The 25,906-nt window shown below is 41.1% G+C and overlaps 1 protein-coding gene across 5 annotated transcripts; it reads left to right on the plus strand.

Annotated features, from left to right (window-relative positions):
- The first annotated feature begins 92 nt into the window (after positions 1–92).
- Positions 93–25,888, plus strand: CLHC1 (clathrin heavy chain linker domain containing 1). Of its 5 annotated transcripts, none has more exons than XM_042474726.1 (13): positions 99–236; positions 359–605; positions 3,653–3,923; positions 5,355–5,542; positions 6,332–6,465; positions 6,867–7,125; positions 8,104–8,222; positions 9,089–9,176; positions 11,021–11,127; positions 13,803–13,977; positions 15,766–15,968; positions 16,694–16,873; positions 24,391–25,888. In XM_042474726.1, the coding sequence occupies exons 3-13, from the start codon at positions 3,741–3,743 to the stop codon at positions 24,507–24,509; spliced, it is 1,755 nt and encodes a 584-aa protein (XP_042330660.1). In that variant the 5' UTR covers positions 99–236; positions 359–605; positions 3,653–3,740; the 3' UTR covers positions 24,510–25,888. The 5 variants fall into 5 exon arrangements, with proteins under 5 accessions (XP_042330642.1, XP_042330660.1, XP_042330634.1 ...); XM_042474700.1 differs by lacking the exon at positions 24,391–25,888 and adding an exon at positions 20,119–20,617; XM_042474716.1 differs by lacking the exon at positions 24,391–25,888 and adding an exon at positions 20,119–20,617 and having other exon boundaries at positions 6,867–7,068.
- The last annotated feature ends 18 nt before the right edge of the window (positions 25,889–25,906 follow it).

The raw sequence follows: 25,906 nt of genomic DNA on the forward strand, positions 1-25,906 counted from the left end.
GGTTGCCGGGAATTGTGTGCGGGGAGCCGGAGAAGGAGGCTGACGGAGGGAAGGACAGGGGAGGGGGAAACAACACTTCCCATGTTGCACCGGGGTTTCCCCCTCCCGTCGCCCCTCCTCTTCCAGTGATGATTGACGTAGTGCCTCGGCGCTGGCGACGGTTGGTTGGTGGCTGAGTCTGTCAGCGGAGGAGGAGCTTGGGCTGAGGAGCTCGGCAGCCGAGTCGTTGCTTTAAAGTACTGCTGGTTTTTAAAACCTATATGAAATCTTTATTGTCTAATTAAGTAATTATTATTAATTAATAATAATAATAATAATAATATAATAATATAATTTATTTATATCCCACCTTTTCCAGGAGCAGTCAGCAGTTAACGCTTTGTAAGCCGCCCTGGCAGCCTTTTTGGCCGAAGAGCGGGGTGTAAACAAACAAACAAACAAACAAACATGATTATTACAATGACACACTTTCCAAACCCAGCCTTTGGACTCTGGGTCCTGTCCGTCCTTCCGCTTTGTGTCGCTACTTAGTGGCTTTACGTGGCCAAACCAGGAACCGAACCCAGGTTTCCAGAGCCAGAGCCCCAGTTTTGGGGGGGAAGAAGGTAGGACACAAATAAATATAATAACAATAACAACAATAGTCCAAGGCTCAAACCGCTACAAGATGGCTTTCCGTTATATACAAAGAGAGCGAGAGAAAGCGAGCCTGGTTTGAGTGTTGGGTAATGGATTCGAATCCCAGCTCAGCCATGAAACCCTCTGGGTTCCCTTGGGCAAAGGTCACACTCTCTCGGCCTCAGAGGAAGGCAATGGCAACCCCCCTCTGAAGGAACTGGCCAAGAAAACCTCATGATAGGGGCACCATCATTGGAAACTACACTCATCCCTCCATATTTGCGGATTTGTTTGTTCATGGATTTGATTAATATGTTCTCTCTAGGAATATCTAGCTCCTCCAGTGCAACTCTATGGTCAACATTAACTAAAGGTTGCACTGAAAGAGATTCCTAGAGTGAATACTCTGCTAGGCCTTTGTAGCTCCTCCATTGCAGTTCTATGGTCAGTGTCTGTCGGACGTTGCCACAGAGTTGCATTGGAAGACCTAGAGATTCCTAGAGAGATTGTCCTCTCAGGGAAAAACATGGGGCTTTTGTTATTTGCAGTTTTGCCATATTCACGGGGGTCTTGTGCCCCTAACCCTAGCGAATTTGGAGGGGCAAGTGTACTTCTTGGCACACAGCAACAAAAAAATACACTTGGCCCTTGTTATCTGCTGGGGTTTAGTTCCCCATGGATAATATGTGTGTATGCTGTATATACTCATGTATAAGTCTAGAAGTTTAGGTCAAAAAATTGACCCAAAAGAACTGACTCAACTTATCCAGGGGTCAATGTAAATACTGTATCTTAACTCTTATTTAAAAGAAGGAACCATCTCCTGATGAAAAGCAAGAGTATAATATGTGAAGCACTGGCCCCTCTGCTCTCTCATCCATCCAGTCTTAAGAATAAGCGCATAGAGTTCACTTTATACGTTCTTTGACATTGTTTTGCTTTGCTTCGTCCTTTAGATCCTTTGCTATACGCTCCTAAGTTTTACCCTTGACTTATCCATGGGTCATAGCAAAATCCATAATTTTGGCCCCAACTTATACATGAGATTGACTCATAGTCGAATATATATGGGGTATATATATTTATAGCATGTGTGTGTGTGGCATGAAAGCTACTGGGTGACCTTGGAGAAGTCACATCCTCTCAGCCTCAAGGAAAGGCAAAGGCAAACCTCTGAATAAAATCATGCCAAGAAAACCCCATGATAGCTTTGCCTTAGAGTCACCATAAGCCGGAAATGACTTGAAGGCACACAACAGCAACAATGGCTAATATATATGGCGACTAGCAGAAAACAGCAAAGACCTAGAACAATTGCTAAAGAAAGTTAAAGAAGAAAGCGCTAAGGTAGGCTTACGGCCGAATATTAAGGAAACAAAAATAATGACCGTGGAAGAACTACATGAATTCATCCTAGACAATGACAAAATAGAAATAGTCAAAGAGTTCCCACAGTTTGGCTCAAGCATTGATCAGAATAGAGACTGCAGTCAAGAAATCAGAAGACTAGGAATGGGAAGGGCAGCTATGAACCAGACAGGGTCCTAAAACGCAAAGACCTAGCACTACTAAAGTGAAGATCTTCCAAACCATTGTATTCTCCATCACCATGAATGGATGCCAGAGCTGGACAGTGAAGAAAGCAAATAAAACCAACTCTTTTGAGCCATGGTGCTGAGAAGAGTACTGAGGATCCCATGGGCAGCCAAAAAGACAAACAGAGGGGTCCTTGAACAGATCACACCTGAACCCTCCCTGGAAGCCAGGATGACTAAACTGAGATTGTCATACTTTGGTCTCATTGTGAGAAATCATGTCTCATTGGAAAAGGCAATTATGCTAGGAAAGGCTGAAGGCAGCAGAAAAAGAGGAAGGCCACGTGGCAGATGGATAGACTCAGTCAGGGAGATCACAGGCCTGGATCTACAAAACTTAAGCAGAGAGGTATTGGATAGGGGGTCTTAGTGATCCCCACTACCTTTTAAACCAGATTGCAAATCGGTTTGAACCGGTTCAAATGACCCTGGTTCCCATTTGAATCGATTCGCTGAAGCGATTTGGAGAGCAGGGGGCACACGCTAGACCCATTTAACCCGCGTCTTTTTGACGCCAATGTTTTCCGCGTCTTTTTTTGATAAATAGATTCTGCGCAAGTGTGAGCCAGATGCGGATAGGAATCGATTTAAATTTGCCCTTCGGCCGACTGGTGTGGGTCCGTTTTGAACCGATTCATTCTTCAATGTGAACCACAAGTCGGTTATTTTACAGGGGAAAAATGCGATTGGGGCAAATGTAGTGGGAACCACAGTCCACTGTCGAATCGATCCATCGATTCGGATCACAAACTGCTTTTTTTGTAAGTGGGAATGAGGCCCTAGAGATGTCTCATCCACAGATTCACCAGGAATCGAGGTTGGTGCAAGAGCAGCAAACAACAACATGGCTTATACACATCTTGCTTATATACATATACTATATGTATAGAGATATAGATATACACATGTGCACATGCATATATCCACGTATACATGTATATAATCAATAAGTGTATGAGACATACATACACACATAGTATTTGGACAAAACAACCACAGGCCTGCATACATGGAACCATAGGTCTGCTATTTTGACCAGGAAGCTGAACAACCAGCGGCCAGGTATTTCAGTTCAGAAGATCATAGGCTCTCTGATTTGTTCCTATTTGGCACTGAGGTGCCATCACCTTCAGACATTGTAGACAAAAGGGAACATTTTTGGATTTATAGAATAAAAATCCTTTCACACCACATTGGCCTCAACTGATAATACCAGCCTCCACTAAGAACGATGATAAACATAGTGTTCTAAACTGCCACCAAGTATGGCAACAGTATAGTTTGTAACTGTATATAGTATATGAAGGTAGAAGTCGAAATGTTTTGCTCCTGATGTGTATTTTTAAGTTCTGCTTGTTAACTGCTTCTATATGTCGCCCAATGCAAATATTATCCAGCTTCCCTTGGGTGCATTTTAATAGTATGCATTTTTCTTTCAGGTTTTGAGTGAAATATGCCTTTCAGTCAAAAGAAACAGGAGATTCCTCAGCTTCTGTCTGCAATGGAAGGTTAGCTGGCTTCTCCACCATGAAAGCATCCAGTGTCAGAGCAAACAAGCATCCAGTGCTGCCTCCCATCATCCCTGAGGCTGAGAAGAAATTTCTGGAAAGCATCCAGAGTTACATAATTTCAGAAATTGAGAACGTGGGCTGTACTGATAAAGGGCCAGCTGAGGAGTATTATACAATATATAGAAATGTGTTTGAAATGGTAAGCAACTACAGCTAAAATCTCTTTTCTGGGTGTGATTGTTGTGGTTTGGGCCTACTGAACCTGACTTTCATTGAAATAAGTGGAAAGTAGTCAGATGTACCATTTATGAAAGCCAAGTTGGGGAGCAAACAAACCAGAAAATCTCCCATCAGCCATGAATGCCCCATTTTGTCTGAACCAGGAAACTCTAGTTCACAGCTTTAAAACAATTCTTGATAAAAGGCTAACATGAAACAGCAGTGTCCTGCCTTGATATACAGGCAAAGAAATACTTTCCTCTTTGCTCACTTATACTAGGGGTGAAATAGATTCACAGGATGCATAGCCAAAGGCTTATTATGAGAATGAGATACAGTTGTCCAAACCCTCTGGCTGTTCTGGATGGAATTTGGTATGATCTAGAAAGGCAATTTCAGTGTTCTTATTAAGCATGAAAAATTGGCTACATCATCATGCTATCAATATTTATTTAAAAGTATGTCCCATTGTTGTCAAATAATGGGACATCCTAGTAAGCTGGTCTAAGAGTTTATACAACAAGAACTTAAAAGTAGTTAATAGTTACAGTGAATGAATTCCCCCCATTAACTAAGACGTAATTAATTTGAATTACAATTGTAGCTTAGTGAAGGGTACCTTTACACATTTTGCACAATAACTCTAACTTTTAATGTTATTTTAAATAGTTATGGGAATGTGGCTTCACTTTGGGCCCTTTTACAGACACAGTTATAGTCCAGCGATTCCACTTCAACTTCAGTGGAAACTTCCTATGAAATCCTGGGATTTGCAGTTTAAGGAAATGTATTTAGCATTCTCAGCAAGAGTGCTCTAGTGTCTCTTGTATGTTGTATGGAGGCAAACCACAGCAAGAGACACTAGAGCTCTCTTGCTGAGAATTCTGTTTTGTTTCTGACTTACTGTGACCCTAAAATGAACATATAACAGGGTTTTCTTGACAGGATTTGTTCAGAGAAGGGGGGTTGCCATTGCCTTCCTCTAAGGCTGAGAGAGTGTGAGTTGTCCGAGGTTTCCATGGCCAAGCAGGGATTTAAACCCTGGTTTTCCAGATTCCCAGTCCAACATTCAAACCACTACACTATACTGGCTCTCAGTGTGCCTCACCAAACTGTATATCCCTGGGATACCTAGGATTCAACCATGACAGTCAAAGTGGAATCATTACAGTATTGTGTATTGTGAAAAGTCCCTAAATAGTGGGCAATAAAAAAGAAAGAACGATTCCCCCCATTTCTAGAATCCGCAGAGCTTTGTTTTAATCCAAACTCTTCTTACATACTTCTGTTCCCTGTATCTTTGAAAAACTCAGGTCCCCTTTAAGAGAATTGAACTTTTTTTCTTTTTTTTGCTTTGTTCTTGCTTGAAGCAGTAAAGGCAAATAACTAGTTTCTGTATTAATTGACACAGATAATCGAGCATGTCAGTGCATACAAGAACATCCTGACAACCATCAAGCAGGAATACGATGCCTTTATAGAAGTACTAAAGAAGGGCCAATGGAATGCTTTTCACCTTCATGGGAAATTAAAAATGTTAGCTTGTGAACCTTCCACTCTTATGTATTACAAGAAGAGAATTATTCAACTGGAAGAGAAGTAAGGACTTCTTTGGATGTTTTAAACTATTGGGGGCAGGTAGTCTCAAGGCATAAGTCTGTGACATAATAACATGCAACTCAAACTATGCATCTTTATTCAGAAATAAATTGCACTGAATTCCTCGCAGATAAGTATGCATAACATTGCAATCATGATATAGTCATGCGCCAGCTTTGAAGATAAGGCTTTATTTTCTCTCTGTGTGTGATTATTTTCATTCCAATTCTCTACTCTAGGCATGTCTTCACTGGTCAGAATACTCCAGAATATTCTGGCCCCAAATTCCCCATTACCTGTGCTCTGTATGTAGCAGCAATAGGTGGTTGACTTCCCATGCATTTGTCGCCCAGTGCCGCCACTGAGGTCACTGCAAGACACCCAACCATGTTGTTAACACTGGGCACCTTGTTCTGTCCTCAGCGACTCATGCCCACAGCAGCGGTGCTGAGCAGCTGCCCATTGTCACTACAGAGAGAGCTGAAAACCCATAGCAAAAGGTGAAGTTTTCAAATTTAGGGTAAGGGGAGTTTAGGCCTTGATGCCACAGTAAACTACAATTCCCAGAATTCCATAGTATTCCATAGAACCATGGCAGTTAAAATTGGGTCAGATTGGATTATTTCTGTTCATATTCTGAGACAACTTTCTTGAAACTTTCCTGATCTATTCAACATAATTCGGGGATTCTGGTCCTACTCCTGTCCGCTCCCAACCTTAAACATTCTGCTTTAAAGAATTACTTTACAGTAAGTCTTAAATGGCTTTTGTCCTTCCTTGTTTTTAAAGGTTAAAAAGAATTGAGAAAAATTCTTCAAGAATTGAGAATTTAATACAGAAGATTCGGACTTTAAGGGAGGGGCTTGCAGCAAAAGAAGCTGTAACTACAACCAAGAAAATCAACCCAGCTCAAACAATTCCAGGTAAGGTGAAGTTGTCTATAATGGAGAAACTGACTTACTGTTAAATTTGGGGCATGAGCAAGCCATTCATAACATCACAAGCATATCCCCTAATTTTTCCACAGTGAAAGAGCAGAATGCTCAGATGGCTTTAAAATAGGGCTTTGGGCCTTCAGATATTGTTGGCCTACAACTCCCACAATCTCACCCGCCATGCTGGGTTGAATGTGTGAATTGTAGTCTAAATGTCCGAAGGGACATTTTCTCCATCTCCCCTTTTTAAACACTTGGCATGATAACATTAATGACTTACTAATTTAGTTTTAGTAATCTTTGTATGCAACATGAATTTACAGAAAATTGATGTGCTTTAATCACAGTTATGAGTGGGCCAGAAGCTTTGTTCCTTCTTTTCTCAACAGGCCTCAGCTTGAAAGATTCTCTCGACATTGATGCTCTTTCCAACCACCTTGCTCATCTACAAAGGAGGGTGAAGGAACTGAGAGAGGACATGCTGACAAAATACATCCCGCTGGAGAACACAGCCAATGTTGATGAGGACCTGAAGCGGGCACTTCAGATGAGAAATATGGCTGAAAAAAAGAATGAACATCTCAAGTTTTGGTATAACAGTCATAGTTGCATCATGTATTTAGCTTTATTTAGGACAGGTTCTTCAAGGTATTCTTTCTTTCACACTTTCTACTGAATCAATGGACCTGCTGTGGTAATACATTCCTCTTTGCTGTCATCCGATTGAATTCATGGTTTAGTGCAGCATTCCCCCACCTGGCAACCTCTAGTTGTTTTGAACAACAGTTCCACTCCACTCCTACCAGAACATGCTGAGAGCTGTCATTCAAAATATCTGAAGCACATAAGAATATTGTAGGCTGCCTTCATGGTAGATTCTAGAGCCGGCATATCTAAAGGAGGACCTGTGCTCATTCTCTTACCCTGCACTTAGACTAGCACCAGGCAATCTCTTCAAAGGTCTTTCTTGCATTCTCTTAGGAGTCAGCAGTAAATTACCTTTGAATTACTAGGTGAAGGTTCTTGAGTTGCATCAACAGGAGAGGTCCGAGCTTGAAACTCTCTAAAACTACTGCTAGCAGTGGGCTTTCTGGACCTAAGGTGAAAGGAAACTGATTATTAAACATGATCTTGATCAATGTGTTCAAAATACAAGGACTTCTTTCCAAGTTTTATCAGGAAACCATGGCTTAAATCCTGTTGATTAGAGTAAACCCATTGAATAAGTGGGATTTATTGTGTTTTGTTTACCAGTCAACAATTGTTTGAATGGGTCTACTCTGCTTGTGACTAACCAACAGGATGCCAACCCATGTATTCTACAGTGAGTACCCACTTTATATGCACATAAATGAATACAGATCAGTAAAGGATCTATCAAGTACACATGAAACTTGACTTTCAATTGTAAAAGTGCAAATATTGGGAATATCATAAGCTCTCCACTTTCACCTTAGCAATAATATAATATATAAATTGATTTTTGGCAAGTAAGTTGTAAGCCACTTGATAATCAGGGCAGGAGTCTTAATTGGAAAAAGTTTGAAGCAAAGAATGGCACCCTGCCTTGTTTTGGAGGGTCTGATGTTGACCAGAAATATTTACAAGGTACTCTCCTGTTTTTAGCTTTTATCGACTGACACAGTTTGCAAATATTGTGTCTCTCTGGGAAAATTCAGACAGGAGCATTGAAACCCTGCAGCAACTCATATCTCAAATGATAGAAAATGAGAAACTGGCAAAAGGTAAAATATATATATATTACCATCTATAACAAAGTGTCCAAAATAAGATGATTTGTGGTGGATGCTGAAATCAATGGATCTGTGTGGCAAGCAGTTGCTTAACACTGTCTTTTCAATTTGGATTTCTTTGCACAAACAACTTGTATCAGCTTACTGGTCTCGTCCTCTGCCACTACTTCTGGTTTGTGTTCTATATTCCCTCGTTTGTCCTTTTTGCAATTTCCTATTTCTGGATTTTCTGGCATGCTCTTCCCCTCAACCTGGGGTAGTGTCGCACTTCCCCAGTTCATTAGACTAATTCCTACCCTCTTGGTCTCAACATACCATTCTGAACATATCCAGTATTGTTAGATTTTGGAAACTAAGTAGGGTGAGGCATAATTAGTACTTGGATGGCAGACCATCAGAGAATAACAGGAGTCTCCTGGTAGAGTGTGAAAGAACTCTTTATAAAACCAACCAAACTTCCTGTTGGGAAAAAAAGATCTTTCCTGAGCCTATAATGATGAAATTTTCCGTTGACAAATCTGAGCCAAAGGATGAAGCCTCCCCAGATCCTGGAGGGCCATAAAACCTCATACTCCCTGACAGTTGCCCTGCCCTCACTTAAATGAACATAAGAATCAGTGTAAATTTCTAGTGTCAGGATACATTTGAAAGGGTTTCAAACATCCTAAGTAGGCTAACATAGCTGTTGGATGTTTTCTGAGAGCAAAAAACAGGGATGGGCAATCCCTTCTCTTCTAGATGTTTTGTCCTACCAGTCATAGCTTCATCCACCTTGGCCAATGGGAAAGGGATAAAGTGAGCAGTGGTCTGAGCTGGCATAAAACATTATCTTTCTCTGGATGAATTTAACCTTTCAGGTGAAATTGTCTCCAGCGTCTCCAGCGTATTTGAACGTGACCCTACCAAAAGCCAAGAGGCTGAAGATCTCATAGAATACATTGAAAGGTAAGATGACTGAGAGTCCTCTAATCCAATGCTCCTTAAGCTACAATAATAATAATAATAATAATAATAATATGTTTTATTTTTATACCGCTTTTCCGAGGTGATCAAAGTGGTTCACAGAATCAATAAAAATTAACACATCATAAAAACAACCTCAAAAAAACCAATAAAAATAGAACAACATGCAATAAAGACAAGCAAGATGGTGGTCGGGAGGAGGGCTTGTCTTCTTAGCAGGCAGAGGCCTGTTGTTGCTGGCCTGTTTCTCTCCCCCTCAAGATGGTGGTCGGGAGGAGGGCTTCACCTCTTAGCAGGCAGAGGCCTGTTGTTGCTGATGTGAGGGGCCAGCAATTCTCCCCACAATGTGTCAGAGACTGGAAATTGTGTACATTGGCTACAGTTGTTCCTTTCTTTTCTGGAAACTGTTTGTTCTGCACATTCCATCTGCTCAACTCAGCCAGTGGTGAGGGATGACTGGAGTTGCAATCCAGCAATATCTGGAGAGCCATACATTCCCCATCCCTGCTTGGGTCTGTTCAGTGCCTGTCCCTGTAGTTAAGGAGAAGCTGGAGTTGTTCGGGGGAAATTACAAAGATAAATGCAACTGAGGAGATGATCTTCAGCTCTTTCGGACTGGTTTAAGCTAAGGCGGGGTACAAACCGCCGCTTTGTGGTGCTCCCCCGCCGCCGCCATTTGCTCCGTGCGGGAGCCGCAGCAGCCAAACCGCGCGACTCCCGCGCGGAGCAAAAAAGAAGCTCCATTTCGGAGCTTCTTCTTGCGGCGCCTCTATGATGTCGCGAGGCCCTGGCGCGGACTCACGACGTCATAGGCGCCACGACACGTCTGGACGCTGTGCGTCCAGTACGTAAAGATGGCAGCGCCCATGTAGAAGGGGTGCCGCCATCTTGTACGTATAGGATACGTACTAGGGTTAGGGGGGTGCGGAAGCACCGCCCCTTCCTAACCCTAGTATGTATCCTATACGTACTAAATGGCGGTGTGTATCCCGCCTAAATTCTCAAGAGTATAGCTTCTTGTTTTTTGCTGGTTGTCACCGCCACAGTCACTTATTCCATTCTTTTGAAGTGCTATTTAGAGGAATTTTTTAGTTGTGCACTATAGTTTTTCAGTGTCCTTCCTTTTTTTAAAAACAGTGGCATGGTTTGCTGAAGTGGCATGGTTTAAAGAACAAATTTTGACCTCTCCCCTCCCCAGCCCCACTTAGAGTTAAGTGCTGTAGCATAAAAGTGTTATTTAACCAATTCCTTGGTGCATTATAGGGCTAAAACCTTTTTAAAAAAATTTAAAAGTGGAGAGGAGGAGACTTTTTTTCCCTGATATATCTCAGAATTAAAAATAAACCCACCTGAAGATGGGAAGAAAATATTGCAGCTGTTGCTAGGAATGGCTATAAAATAATCCAGGATAATAGAACCAATTGTGTATTAAAAACAAAACAATCCAATCCAAAAACTAGAGCAATGCATGCTGCAACCTCCTGAAATATTTAACCCATCTGAAGGAGCCTTCAGTTTTCTTGAAACATCTGTTCAGTTTGGGACAGTCATGCAGAGGATCATGACTAACCATCTTAAATTTGTCCTCAGCTATTCTGCCCCATTGGTGATGGTAGAGGGCAAGATACCAGGTGGTTTGCTTCCTTCTGTTTTGCTATATATGTCAAGCGTGGCTGGATATGGAAGGAGAGGATCCCCTATTCAACTGTTTCTCCCAGGTTACCAGAGCTGGGCCTAGCTAGTGTGTTTCCATTAGCATGAATGGAAATTGTACTTGTATGCCCTGTTCACCCTTCAGAACTTTTGTGTTCTTTCATCTGTTCTAGGTTCAATGAACTGTTTTCCCGTGGTCAGTATGAGGCTGCAGCAATATATGCAGCAAACTGTCCGAGAGGAATCCTCCGCAATGAAGAAACCTTGGAGAAATTCAGGGGTATGGAGAACCTCAGATATGCCCTTTGTCCTTTAAGCTCAGTATTGAAACTTACGAATATTTCAGAGATTCTTCATGAGATGTTATTTGATTGTATATAATTGTACATTGTGACTGAACTGGCTTAAAAATGTAAATTGATAGGCAAGTAGTAATGTGGTATTAGACAAGTAGATTGGCTACTATAAATTTAAATTGATTTCCAAGAAATATTTTCAGTCCCTATGCTCCTACATTTTATCATACTTAGCTTTCCACAACAGTTTCCTTCCTTCCACTGTTCTCAGTGTAATCCTTACCAAGATTATTCAGATTTCTTGACTTTTACCAGTAGGATAGATTTCATAATTTATTTTGTCCATAAAATCAGCAAATATTTGCCTGTTTCCTGATTTAGAAATTCACGCTGAATTTAGAATTAATGCACCCTTGATAGTGAATCTGAATTTATAGTGAATTTGAATTTATAGTGAATCTGAATTTATTTATTTGAAAGATTTATTAGCTACCTTTAAGGGTAAATATTCACAAGGCAATATGCAAGCTTGAAAATCCCAAAATACAAAAGAACAGCATAACATCAAAATTAATAATTGAAACCGAATAACATGGAGAGCTTGGAAATGGGTAGTTAAAATAAATTTGCTACTCTTGATTCATTAACATTTTCAGGAGTAAGGAGAAAATTTATTATTTTAATTGTTAATAGTTAATTACCTTATTTTGAATAATAGTTCACATTTCTCATGACTTTAAATTGTAGTATTTTTTAGTATGGCCAGGTACAGATGGGCAGAAAGCGCTGTCATTGGGCCAAAATTAGGGTTCGGGAGCGTTCAGCAACTGCACTCTCCCGAACCCTACCACAGTGCTTGCATCATCATGGTGGCCTCCCGTCCACACGGTGGCTGCCATGATGACACAAGTGTCACGTAGCATCCAGATGCCGCTGGCAGAAAGTGGCATCATGATGGTGCCCTTTCCTATTTGCGCTGCTGCCAAAAAGAAGCCGCTCTGTGCAGCTTCTTTTTTTTCAGCGAGTCAGTGCTGCAGCATGTAGCTACTACAGCACCGACTTGGGGCAAACATGGGCAGCGCTGAGCTGCCCTTCTATCGAGCCCCTTAGTAATTTTAATCTGATTTATTTTAATTATAACAATTTAATTGATTGATTGATTGATTAAGGGGCTCTTGCCCCTTAATACTTCAATGTTAAGGAATTAATTTTCTTTCACTGTTTAACACATAGATGCTAACATTAATATTTCTAAGTTAAGGCAATGTACACAGTAGCACCTCACAGTATTCTGACTCAATTATAGCAAGGTACCTATGTACATCTTCAGGATCTGTTTGAAGGCCTGTAATGATGGGACACAGAATCATAGCATTCGAAAAGACCACAAGGGCCATTCAGTCCAAGTCCGTACCATGCAGGAACACACAATCAAAGCACCTCTGACAGATAGCCATCCAGCCTCTGTTTTAAAAGGAGACTTCACCACACTTCAAGGGAGAGTATTCCACTGTCAAACAGCTCTTACTGTCAGGAAGTTGTTCCTAATGTTGAGATGGAATCCCTTTTCCTGTAGTTTGAATCCATTGTTCCAGGCCCTATTCTCTGGAGCAGCAAAAAACATGGTGGACATCAATCAAAAGTATGTTCCAGAAGCAGGGAGGCAGTATCGTCTTGTCTTGCAGCCTAATAGATTTGATAGGGGAGTGTGCAAGCATAGCCTTTGGTATTGATCTCAGAGTGCAAGCAGTTGGTATGGGTAGAACTAGTCCATTATTATTATTATTATTATTATTATTATTATTATTATTATTATTACAGTATTATTATTATTAACCTTTATTTATAAAGCGCTGTAAATTTACACAGCGCTGTACATACAATCTTTTTAATTAGACGTGTCCCTGCCCTCAGGCTTACAATCTAAAAAGACACGACACAAAAGGAGAAGGGAGTGGTGGTGGGGAATGGGATGAGGTCCAGCAGTTCTTCTCTACCTCCGAGGCCTGGACCAAGGGAGATGGACTGGAGGGAGGGCTTGGCTTCTTAATGGATGGTTAAAAGGAGGCATCCTGGGGCAGAGAGGGGCTTACCCCTGGGAACGCTTCTCTAAACAATATAGTCTTTAACTCAGTTTTGAAACTGGGTAGAGAAGTGATGAGGTGTGCACATGGGGGAAGAAGGTTCCAGGAGTAAGGGATGGATCCGGGAGGGGTCAGTGGCAATCCTACACTGGGACAGGAGACCTTGACTACCAGAGCGGAGGGTACGAGTAGGAATGTAAGGAGAAAGAAGGTCAGATAAGTAAGGAGGGGCCAATCCATGGAGGGCTTCAGTCCAAACTACAGACGCCCTCCATTTTTGTGGGGGATCTGTTCCGCCCCCCTGCCACCACCACCATGAAAACAGAAATTCACATATATTCAAGCTCCGTTGGCTTGAGTGACCGTGTGCGCCACTTTAGCCAACGGGGCTCGCCCCTCTGTGAGTAATCGAGACTGCAAACTTCAAGTCTACAAAAATGGAGGGGTGACTGTATTTAGGTCAGGGGTGGGAATTACATGGCCCTCCAGATGATGTTGGGCCCTCCAGCATTCTTTGTAGTTGGCTAGGTTGGCTAAACATTGTTGAAATAAAACTCACTGATTTCTCCCTTTAGCTGTTGGCCCTGTTAAAGGGAAGATCCTCCCTCTGCTCATGTACTGTGAAGCTCTCATAAGCACAAGCATCGCCATAAAAAAGCCTCTTCCTGCAAACCTGACAGCCGAAGCCATCAAATGTGCCTTGGCTGAGAAACGATTGGACCTTGTGATGCATTGGTTGACCCTACACAAGTAAGTGGCAAGTGGGCACATTTGAAGAGGTGCTACATGGGTGGTACAGCACACTCTAGGCATGTAGAAGGTCATTATTCAATCCCTGCCAAACCCTGTTTAAAAAATCAGGTACCTGGTGATAGGAAAGGCATGGGAAGCCAATCAAGAGTAATCAATATTGGGTTTGATAGACCAACAGTCTGATTCCAAAAAAGGGACATTTCCATAGTTCCTCCTCCTAAATATTTGCTGAATGTATTTCTTTAGGCCAGGTTTCTCAGGCCCTATACAGACAGACCAAAATAAAGCTGCTTCAGGTCAATTTGGAGGTATGGTGTTTCAATGATGCATGTGTCCTAAGAGTCTGGAAGCTGCACTCCAGTCCTTAGGACTGTTTAGTGGCTTTGGTGTGGCTTCTGGACTCTTAGGACACATGCATCATTTAAACAGCATACTTGCAAAGTGACTCGAAGCAGCTTTATTTTGGCCTGTCTGTATCAGGCCTCAAATTGTAAAGTATGTCTGTGTAATGCTTGGAAAAGTTATTTGGGGGTGACATAACTCCCAGAATCAGCTTACCAAAGTTAAAAAAACATACAGCTAAAAATATTGCATTGTATAAAACTTTAAATTATAATTAAACTATCAATAAAATTGAAAGCAGCTAAAATAAGCCATTAAAAAGAACAACAACAGATATAAACAACTCAGCACAGGAAAGTCCCTTCTCTCCAACCCTTGAAGACCTGCCGAAACAGAAAGATCCCTACAATGGACAGCAAGGACAACTTCTGAGTGCCTTTTCTGGTGTTGCCTTTGCTGTCTTGGGAACCATCCACTGTGCCACCCTGAGCACACTCCATCTGGTTTAATTTCAGAGTGGTTTTGCTATTGCCTTCCTCTGAGGCTGAAAGGATGTGACTTGCCTAAGGTCACCCAGTCAGATTCCATGGTTGAGTGTGGATTACATTGCAGTTTTTAAGAGGGGCAATACAAGTATAAGAGGATTCTATGCTGTGGGTTCCTTCAGCTTCCATGTTTTCCTCTCCCTTTTCTCTTTTGTATCAAATATCATAGATCAGGTTGAGGGAATGGATAATGATTAGTTAGGATGGGATTGTAGCCCAGGAACCTCTGGAAAGCCATATATTCCCCATGTCCATCTTAGATTTTAAGTCTAAAAAAATGCTAGGCATCATTATCATTGCTATTCAACTTATTTTGAAGTTCTTTTTTTGCTGTTGTATTGTGTTTCTGACTAATGGCAACTCTATCAAGGTGTTTTCTTGGCATGATTTGTTCAAAGGGAATTTGCTGTGGCCTTCCTGCAAGGCTGAAAGAATGTAACTTGCCCAAGGTCACCCAGGGGCAAAATAGACCAGCAATAAGAGCTGGCTTGGGGGTGGCTCAACTCCATCCCCAATCTTGGCTCATGCTGCCCACCCAACCAGATGACAGGCAGTGCAGGAACCAGACGCCACATGCCGCAGGAGCGGGAGAGACCTGCAACGGCTGCAAAAGAGGCACCCTTTCCCCTGCCACTCCTTTTTGCATTGGGAAAAGGCTAGATCGGGGCCACGGTGGGCAGTTGCCGCAGCCCCGATTTGGTGCACAAAGGGGTGATGTGATGCCGTCCCTTTAGGACCATCTGTTTTCAAACCCAGTGAGTTTTCATAACCAAGCAGGGATTCGAACCCTGGTCTCTTGGAGTCCTAGCCTACATTCAAACTACTACACCATGCTGGCTCTCCAAATATCTTCTCAGTGCCTCAAAGTCCATTAATCACCTGCTTTTGTTTCCTACAGGCTGGAATTGTCTGAGGCAGCTGGTGATGCAATTTACAAGTATGCAGAGGTGGATGAGCATAACAAATCTCATTGCTTTGCTTTGGCTCAGATCGCCTACAGTGATTGTAGGGTGCACAAGAAAGCAGTTCTGTGCTTGTGCAAACAGGGACAGATCTTTGGAGCCATGGATTACCTTCATCAGTTCCATCGCCTTCCCACAGGTAAATTCCAAAGCCATAATATTTATTTATAGGTCTGATAGCTCATAAACATACACAAGTATTTCTGTGATTTTTTCCAACTGCCTTTCTAACATCTGTAGTAAGTTGGCCTTCTGCCATTAGGCTTATGGGTCTTAGAGTCTCCATTAGCATCATTGCCAAATGTTAACAGCTGTCCAGTAGTAGAGTAAGGGATAACTTATATTAAGTGACTTTGAAGCTGGTTTGCATCAGTTTGGCAATTTAAGACTGGGAAAAGATATAAAGGCTGATAGTTAACTGGTGGAGTGAATTTTCCTCTGTTCCTAACCTGCTAGCACAGTTATCATAGCCATGGGCCGGCGGGAAATAGGTCACACTTGTGCACTTCAATTTTCCTTATATACTTCTGCATTAGATAACATTTGGGAGCCTATCTCCATTAGCTTTGCCTGAGGAGGTACACCCCAGTCCAGGGTTTACCCATTTAGCCAGCCATGGGGGCTTGGATTGTTGGGTAGAATTAGTTCATTAGGGGACCCCTTTTACTATTAGCTGTGATAGAATGCTGAAACCCATTAGCAAAAGGGCTGGAATGTTTTCCTGCTGTATACCATCTGCAGTATCTTTTACCACCCCTAAAGCTAATTTTATGGCAGTAAAGCATGTCAGTATTTGGTACCAAACAAACTTTCAACCTCACCCAGTTCTGGAACAGAACAACATCCTTTGTTGCTTGGTTTCAGAGGATTATATTTTCCTACTGAAGCGTTGCCCTGGTGTGGAACTCATCCGTTGCCTGACTCAAGGATGGAATGGGAAACCAGCCCTCATGTCCCTTGGAGAAACCATCCTCTCGCTCATCCATACCGAGCACAAAGTATACTGCATACGATTGTTGGAGGAGATTGCCAAGGAAGGCAAAAGTGAGGACAGCTCGACTTACCTTTATTTTACACAGCAAAATACACAAGTACCTGTTTCACCTTGAAAGGGGGGAAATTTGGTGTGGGGTTTTCATCAGTAAAATAACACAGGGGAAAGGATTAAATTTTGCCCCAGTGCCTCAGTCAGACTGTCTCCACCTCCAGCTGCTATTACACTTCTTTAAGAACAACAAGACTTCTGACCAATAACTAACTATTCACTGTCTGTCACTTTTGAACTTTCTACTCTGGGCTTGGTTTATTGCATGACTGGCTGTAGCTCTTCAAAGTCTCACCCAAATAGGTTTTCCCCAGTTAGGCTTGTCAAGATCCTTTGGTTCAGAGTATTTATGTCAGGAATCTGCCATGGGCTACATTCCTATCCTCATACCACTGAAACGTGGTCAGGCTAGAGATGTGAAAGCCAGCCAAATTCCTGGAAAATGTCATGGGGAAATGTCTCTTCCCCCTTCTAGTTTTGAAAAAACAGAGAAAATGGACTACAGTATATTTTCTTGTAGAATGATAAAGAGAATGATTAAAGCAAGGTGTTGATGTATTTACTTCTGCAAAACTGTTTCAAAAAGCCATGTACAGTTGGCCCCCCTTTATCCATGGATTCTTTATGCATGGATTCAACCATCCACAGCTTGAAAATATTTTTAAAAAACAAAAACGAAACAAAACCCAAAACATAACCCTTGATTTTGCCATTTTATATAAATGACACCATGTTACTATGTCATTGTATTTCATGGGACTTGGGCAGCCACAGATTTTGGAATCCACAGAGAGCGGTGTTGATCCTGGAATCAAACGTCAGTGGATATCAAGAGCCCACTGTGATAGGAAGGCTTTTATCTTGGACTAAGTCACTAGGTCATTGCAATTCCTGCTCATGGTTTCCTTTTCTCTGGCTTTTTTTTTTGGTAGGAATAAGTGCTTTATGTCTCCTTGTCACAATGAAGAGCTAGAGCAGACAAAATAATTTTCTATATTTTACCAATATTGATAGTTGCTTGTTTTTGTTGGAGGTTTTTGTGTGTGTGTGGATGTGCTTTCAAGTCACCTGTTGACCTATGGCAATTCCATGAATTTAAACAGAGGTGCTTTTGCCAAGTTCTTCCTCTGAAATATAGCCTGCAGCACCTGGTCTTCATTGGCGAGGTCCCATCCAACTATAGCCAGCCCTCCACATTTGGGACTTTGATTATTCCTGAATTTATTTGACATATTCTCTCAAGGAATCTTTAGGTCTTCCTGAGTGACTCGGTGGAAAGTTGACCATAGAGTCATGCTAGAGGACACAGAGATTCCTAGAGAATTTGCTAGGCCTTTGTAGGTCCTCCAGCATGATTCTACGGTCCACCTCTGGCTGAGGTTAACCATAGAGTTGTGCCGGAAGACCTAGATATTCCTAGAGAGGTGTTCTTTCAGGTTTAAAAAAGTGTTTTTTATTTGCAGTTTTTCCACTTTCACAGGGAGTCTGTGGCCCTAACTCCAGCAAATGTGTAGGGCACAAATAAAGTGATAAAACCAAAGAGGTTTTTTACAATTTGGCATGCCATACAGTTCACTGCCTTGTAGTTCAATTTACAACAAAAACAAATAAAATAAAATAAAAAGTAAATTCAGTTTGTAATTATTGCCTAAAACCTTTATTTTTAAAATAATAAATATGATAATTTATGCAAGCCAAAGTATGCATAATACATTTTACATCCCTACAGTAACTAACTGACATTCAATCTATAAATTACATTTCTTCAATATTCCTGAGAGAAAAATCTGTTTTTTCCAGGAAACTACCCCCCCCCCCCCCCCGTTTCAAAATTTCCAGAAATATTGCATCTTTAATATAGACTGGAATAGGAAAATGCTTGTTTTGAACCTTTTTGTAAAGAAAATGTTTGCAACTGATTGTCTGTGATGTGACAGCAGAGATATATGTAGCCCATGGCAAATTCTGGTAGGCAAGTAAGAAGAATTGGCCCCTAAACCTGTCAGAGCTGGTCTCTCCTGCTTTAACTGGAGATGAGAGGGTGGCGTCTGGAACTTTATGCATATAAACTATATGTTGTACTGAAGATGACCACTTCATTGTGTTGATCTTACATAACAAAGTTATCGCTTAACATCCTTTCATATGAAGACATTCTGGAAAAAATATCAGCATGTTTTATCTATGGGTAAATGGAGTATTGATTTATTCTTTTTACACTTAGCATATGCTCTAGTTGTCCCAGTTTTGGCAGGGGAAGTTCCGATTAGTTTCTCATCCTATTTTCCCAGATGCTTTAAAGATATCCCATTTTTTTCCTCCTTCTCCTGCATTCCCCCTTTGTACATAACTTACTTCAGTTGTTACAAACTGTCTGCCAGTACAGACTGGCAAAAAGAGCTGGCTTCTTGGTGGTTTGGGGGTGTGACGAACGCACAATACACGCCTCAAGATGCTGGGAACAACTGTGAAGCTGCCCTAGCAGCCACATGGCTTTGGCGTTTCAGCGTTTCAACACCACACATCTCTGAAACCCAAAAAAAACCATTGCCGCAGTGGCAAAGGTACCTTTTTTCCCGGCACAAAAAGGAGCAGTTTTCTGCTGCTTCTTTTTGCACTGGGAAAATGCCTGGTTGGAGGCATGGTGTGCGGTTGCTGCAGCTCTAACCTGGTGCCTTTACTGCTGTCTGTTTTCAGCCTGAATTCTAAATGAAGAAGTAGTTAATTCAGTGGGAGGGAGAGAGAAGAGAAAGGGGCAGGATCTTGTCCTTTACGCTAGACTCAAGTAAAAGCCAACTGCTGCAGCATCTCCTAGCTTGGATATTCTTTCTCATTTGCAACATTTGCCATCTTGGCCACACTTTGATGTTTCTTGGCTACATGTTCCAGTTTTCATTTGTATAATGTTTTCTTAGCTTTGTTCACTCTTGAAAAGTAATATAAACCTCGATGTCATTATTGAAAGGACGACTTCCGTTATTGCATCTTACCTGCTGATAGCCTCTGTACATTTACTAAAGAGTTAAATCTGAATCTGGTCTCAATATGCTTCATATATAATTGCAACAACCAGCAGTTACAGCCCTGTTGAATTCAGTAGGGTATAGGGTTGTATATGGCTACAATGAAATTAATTTAGGATTCTATTAAAGTGAAAATGTGTTTCAGTTTCATATGAATCGTGGCCCAAACAGAAAGGCAATGCAGCATAATATTATTTTTCTTTTATGAAATTTACTAACAGATATACTAGCGCAAATGATTGAAAATGATACGGTTTGCACCGTGGAAGAATGGAAGGAGATTGCCGAAACGTGCCTTCAGAGCAGGAGAGAAAAATTATTTAAGCTTATTATCTCAGTCCTAGCTGATCTACAAGGAGTGGTTGAAATTCCTGTTGATGATAAAGAGGATGCCAAGTTAATGGAGCACGTCTTCTTGTAATTTCCCAGCAGAGCACAAGGTGGTGCAGTTTGTTTTGGAAATAACTTCACCTGTGTTAAACTGGCAACAAAACAACCTGTGAATGTTCTTTCCATTTAAAAATTAACATACGTAATAACTTTGTACCTGTTGATACTGAGAATCATTTCCATCTTTTCATAATGTAGCTGTTATTGTAGTTGAAGCTTAAACTAACTGAGCATTAATATTTGGTTACAGTTACTCTTGTCTCACAGAAAAGTGCTGATTGTTAAAATAATCCTACCAAAATATATATCACTTCAATTTTTCTGTTTTTATTTTGTTTCCATGCCCTGTTTTTTTCTCTAAATAGTTTATGTTCACTTGGTCTTGCCTTTCTCTAAAAATACATGTTTTGTTTTGTAACCTTAAAAAAATGTTGTATTTAGGGTTGTCAAGTCAAGACTGTTGGGACTCTGAGATTTGAAGTCCAGATCTATGATGTCACAGTTGTGATGTTACAAAGGGCAGCCCCTGGTGATATCATGAAATGTGATAGCATTCGGTATCAACCAAGATTCCTGCATCATTTTCACTCAGGGAATGCCATTTAGACAAAAAGAACCAAGTCTAACAAATGAAGAAAAATTTTGTATACATGCTTTTCAAAGCAGTGCTCTTGCCCTGAGAGTCCTCTCTCTTGCCCTGAGGACCAGCAAAGTGAGTCTAGGTCCTGAGAGTTAGGGCCAGTTCTAGAGAGACCATTTTATTTATATAAATAGCTGCAAAAATAGAAATTCTCTTCCCCTTCTGGCATATCTGCACATCAAGTAGATATATCAGTTAAAGTATCTCCACCAGTAATTTTTGGAAAAAGCTAGGAACCATCTGAGAGAGGTGGAGGTAATAGTTAGAACTATACTGTATATCGCTAAAGTCCATTATGTACCTTACATACAATTGTTGCATAAATTATTACAGTAAAATAAAACATACATTAATGTTATACAGGAGAGGCAGGCCACTGTGGCCTTCCAGATGTTTTTAGCCCATACCAACCAATAGCCCTCTCTAACATTGCCAGTGGTGGGAGTTGCAATCTGAAACATCTCAAGGGCCCCACTGTGGTGCACAAAAACACCTGTCGTCAATCAAATCCTCTACAGTTTTACTGCACATGAATTCTAATGCTGTTAAGGTCATTAACAAAGAATACATTTGTTAGCAAGTTCATCTCTAGACACATGTACAAACGTGTGCACGTTCTGATATACACAGAGATAACGGCCATCTTAATCTTGGCAGTAACATGTCTTAACAAGCTTGTCCCAGTCACTCCTATTTATCTATTTCTCAGGGGGAGTTAACTTGACAAGTGAGACTCAAAATGTACACATTGATCAATGTGGGGAATCAGCAATCATAACAATATAAATTCTAACAGAATTAATTGGCTCATGTGCAATGGGCATATCAAGCATATAAAGGGTTAAAATAATTTCATGACAGAAAATTAAAAGAATACAATCAAAATCCCTGAAGGAGAGTTCAGTATGGAGAGATTAGCTTTCAAAGCTTTTTTGTGGTTTAAGCTTGGGAAGTAGGGGGGGAATGCAGTGAGGCCTGAACAACTAGGGCTTGGTCATGTATAGCTGAAACTAAAAAGAGCAAGTTGGGTCTCAGCTTTTGGGAGGCTGCAAATTGGATTAAGTGTATTGGGATTCTAAAGTTTATGGGAAAAGCTAAGAAGTGGAGTGGAGGAATAAAACTGTCTTGGATTGATTTGTCTGATCCAGAAAAGTACAAGTGGCAGTTTCCCGTTTATACATGAAAGGGGATGATAGAAACAATAGGGACACCTAAGCTAAACCCCCCACAAAATTTCCGCTCCATAAAAACTTATTGTCCCAGAACAAGACTAGGACAGAAAGTGATGCATACAAAGGAACCTGGTTGTATTTTCCCCTACTTTCCAGAGAAAGCCTGCACCTAAACGGCTGTGCTTCCTACACAAATGTGATCAAAAGTATTAAAAATCTATGCAATCAAGACAGAACACGAAGCTTCCTTGCAGAGATAGGGGAGAATGAAAGGGTTTTGTGGCACAGTAATTTCAGCTAAGAGCTGGTGTCAGAAAAATTGATCCACTCGATTGAATAGAATACGGTCAGCAAAATGCTGCGTAGTGTAGAAGTGACAAAGAATGAGGGTAGCAGCAGAATCAGACATTACAGTCGGCACCTGGAGGTTTTTAGAGGATTTTTTTACACCAAGGCAAAATCAAGCTTCACTCAAGAGGTGGCAAAGTAACTATACAAGAAGGAATGGGGGGGAAAGGGGTGGCATCTTTGTACAAGGCTCACAATAGGCACAATACACTGGCTCAGGTACAAGATGGTTTCCATTCAGGCTGATCAGGCATTGGCAGACATTTCATTCTTAAGGTGGGGGGGGGGGGACTGTTTAAGATGTATTTACACAAAGCAGACAAAAGGGAAGGAGAAATGCCTATAGTCAAGGCAAGCTCCAGTTTTGAAGGGGAAATTACCAGGTGACTAGTGGGATGTTTGCTACTGCATAAGTCCAACGTACAAAGTTCTTGGAGTGTTGTACTTATTAAATTGGGGGGAAAGGGAATAACATATGGAGAATAGCCTTGTGGGTGTGAAGCCCTTTGAGTGGATTTACTCTACCTAATTTTGCACTCCACCAAATGCATCTGAGGAAGTAGGCTGATGTCTACGTAAGCTCATGCTACCAACTTCTATCTTTCAGACTCAAAAGTGCTGCAAGATCCCTTTGTGTACTCATTTTACGCTATTATTATACATTAACTGTCTGATTCCATCCTCCCAGCCAGAGAACTCTAATGCCTCACCAAACTACAAGCTATGGCAGTTGAAGCTGGATCATAGCTCTGGGATTGTGTAGTGTGAAAGGGCCCCTAGTCCCTGACTGTTGACCTGCAATCATATTCCTAGCAGTGACTATGGTTGCATCTACATCGCTGAAATAATCCCGTTTGACTGCCATGGCTCAGTGCTATGAATCCTGGGTACTGTAGTTTTGTGAGCCATTTAGCTTTCTCTGTCAGAGGGCTCTGGTGCCACAGCAAACTACAGTTGGCCCACTGTATCCACTTATTTTTTTTTTATGCACGGATTCAAGCATCCATGGCTTGAAAATATTTTTAAAATATGTAAATTCCTATAAGCAAACCTTGATTTTGGCATTTTATTTAAAGGACACCATTTCACTGCTCCAATGTATTTAATGAGACTTGGACGTCCATGGATTGTGGTATCTACTGGGGGGTCCTGGAACTGAACCCCAGTGGATACCAAGGGCTAACAGTACAGTTCCCGGAATTCCAGAGCATTGAGCCATGCAGTTAAGTGGTGTCCAACTGGGCTATTTCTGAAATGCGGATGCAGGCTATGCAGAGTTACATGCAGTGCAATCAGCTGCTATGTTGTCCCAGGAGGCTGTTGCATCCCCTCCAACATTTCACCAATGAAAACCAGGAGATGTGGCCAAGCAGCACCAGAATGTGTTCAAGATGGCAAATGTTAATGAGGAAGAATATACAAGCTAGGAGAAGCTGCAGCAGTTTGCTTTGGCCTGAGCTTACTGGGAAGGGTAAGATGTTGCCTCCTCGCTTTTCCCTCTGCAGAATTAATTGAGAGCAAACTACTTTTACAGTTTTAACTCACTTTGCAGCAGCTAAGATAAACTGAGGACAAAAGGGGGAAATTTGAAGATGGGAGAGGAACAAGAACAGTTTGAAAGAAACTGGGAAAAAAATGGGTGTATAGGAGGATTAACTGGGATTGTCTGTGCCAAATTGGGATAGTTTGGGGGCATGCTGTTGCATATTGAAGTTCAGTATTGTTTATTACAGTTCAGCCATGTGAAGCCCACTGAGTGGACTTGGGCAAGTCACACTCTCTCAGCTTCAGAGGATGGCAATGGCAAACCTCTGATGAAACCTGGCAAGAAAACCCTATGATAGGTTCACCTTAAGGTTGCCATTAGTCAGAAAAGGCTTGAAGGCATGCAACAACAACAGCAAAGGATACTAACGTGGATTTCCATGCTATATTATATGCAGGACACCGTTCTAAACTCTCATGGCACCAGAAGGCACACAGAGCAGAGACTGGAAGTGATGTACTAGAAGAAATGCAATTATCCTTAATGAGCGAATGGAAAAGAACGAGGACAGGGTGAAGGTATATCTCAAAAATAATAAATTAAGTGGAAAGACCTTTTCTTTTTCTTTTGGGCAAAGAATATCCTTTTCTACCTATATTTTAGTTGTTTCTGAAGACATCTGGAACATAATCCCTCATCTTTTATGCCATTTTCTTATCAATACTAAGTCACCTGCCATTAGGAAATGACGAAAATAATGCAAAACTAACAAACAATATAACAAATAATGTGATGCCGTACACCCTCCTTAAAATACATTTTACTGTTTTAATGTTTCATGTTTTCAACTTCATAAATGGTTTAAATGCTTTTTAAACATATTAATACTTTAATGTTTTTGCATTTTTTTAAAAAAAATTGTATCATTTTAATTTTGCTGTTAGGCACCTTGAGGCAGGAGAAAGGTGGGGGATAAATATATAAAATATACAAAACAAATAATGAAATAATGTAATCCAATCTTCCCAGCACTGTCTGCAGCCAAATAAATTTAATATCTGTAGATGCAGTCAAGAGCATGACAAGAGCCTTGTTGCTTTGCCAGAGCATGACAGATGTTTCCTAAGAGTTTGATTTTGCCGTGAGGCACACACTATATATACAGAACCCTCCGTCAAGAGTTGAGTTGCCCATGGGATATTTGAATACTGAATTACAGCTTGTGAAGCTACTGTGAGAGTCTCACTTGCTTTGCTTTGTTGATTTTACATGCAAAGTTTTGCAACCTTGGGAACACAAAGTCGGCATTCAAACACCGCTTGCAGCGTCAGACAAATTTAGGCATGTCCAGGTAGAAAAGCAAGGGAGATTGTGGGGGGAAACAGTGCTAATCTGAAGATTGTGAGGTGGGAATAGTGTTAATTTGAATATATCATGTGCTACATTACAGTGAGATGTTTCCTGGCTCCATAACACTGCCTACTGGTAGAGTAGCGTGACCAGATATATTCCTATTCCAGGACATGTCCAGATTTCAACCTTCTGTCTAGAAGGAATTTCAAAAGGTCTTCCATTTTGAGCATGACGAAGAAGCACGAATTTACATTTATATTAGTGTTTTTAATTTGTAATGCCTTACATTTTCCCCCCTTTAATTTGTTACATTTTCTGGTCCCTTGTCCTCTTTTGCGGTTATGACATCTGGTCACCCTGGGCCTTGTTTAAAAACAAAATACATCAAAGCAAAATATCTGCTTATTAAAGGAATGCGCACTGTCCACCCGCGGCCGCTTGACAGAACCATACTTTCAAAAATTACACAATTTTCTTTTTATCTCTTAGTGATGATCTGCTGCCACCATTTCCCGAAATGTTTCTTCTTTTGCTGTTTTGACAGAACCTTTGGCATATAGGCCAGATAAAAGGGTGTGGTTGTACAAACATGTTTAAAAAACATACTGTAAAATAAGATG

The sequence above is a fragment of the Sceloporus undulatus genome, chromosome 1 (genome assembly GCF_019175285.1).
Source record: "Sceloporus undulatus isolate JIND9_A2432 ecotype Alabama chromosome 1, SceUnd_v1.1, whole genome shotgun sequence".
In the NCBI taxonomy this organism is placed as follows: Eukaryota; Metazoa; Chordata; class Lepidosauria; order Squamata; family Phrynosomatidae; genus Sceloporus; species Sceloporus undulatus.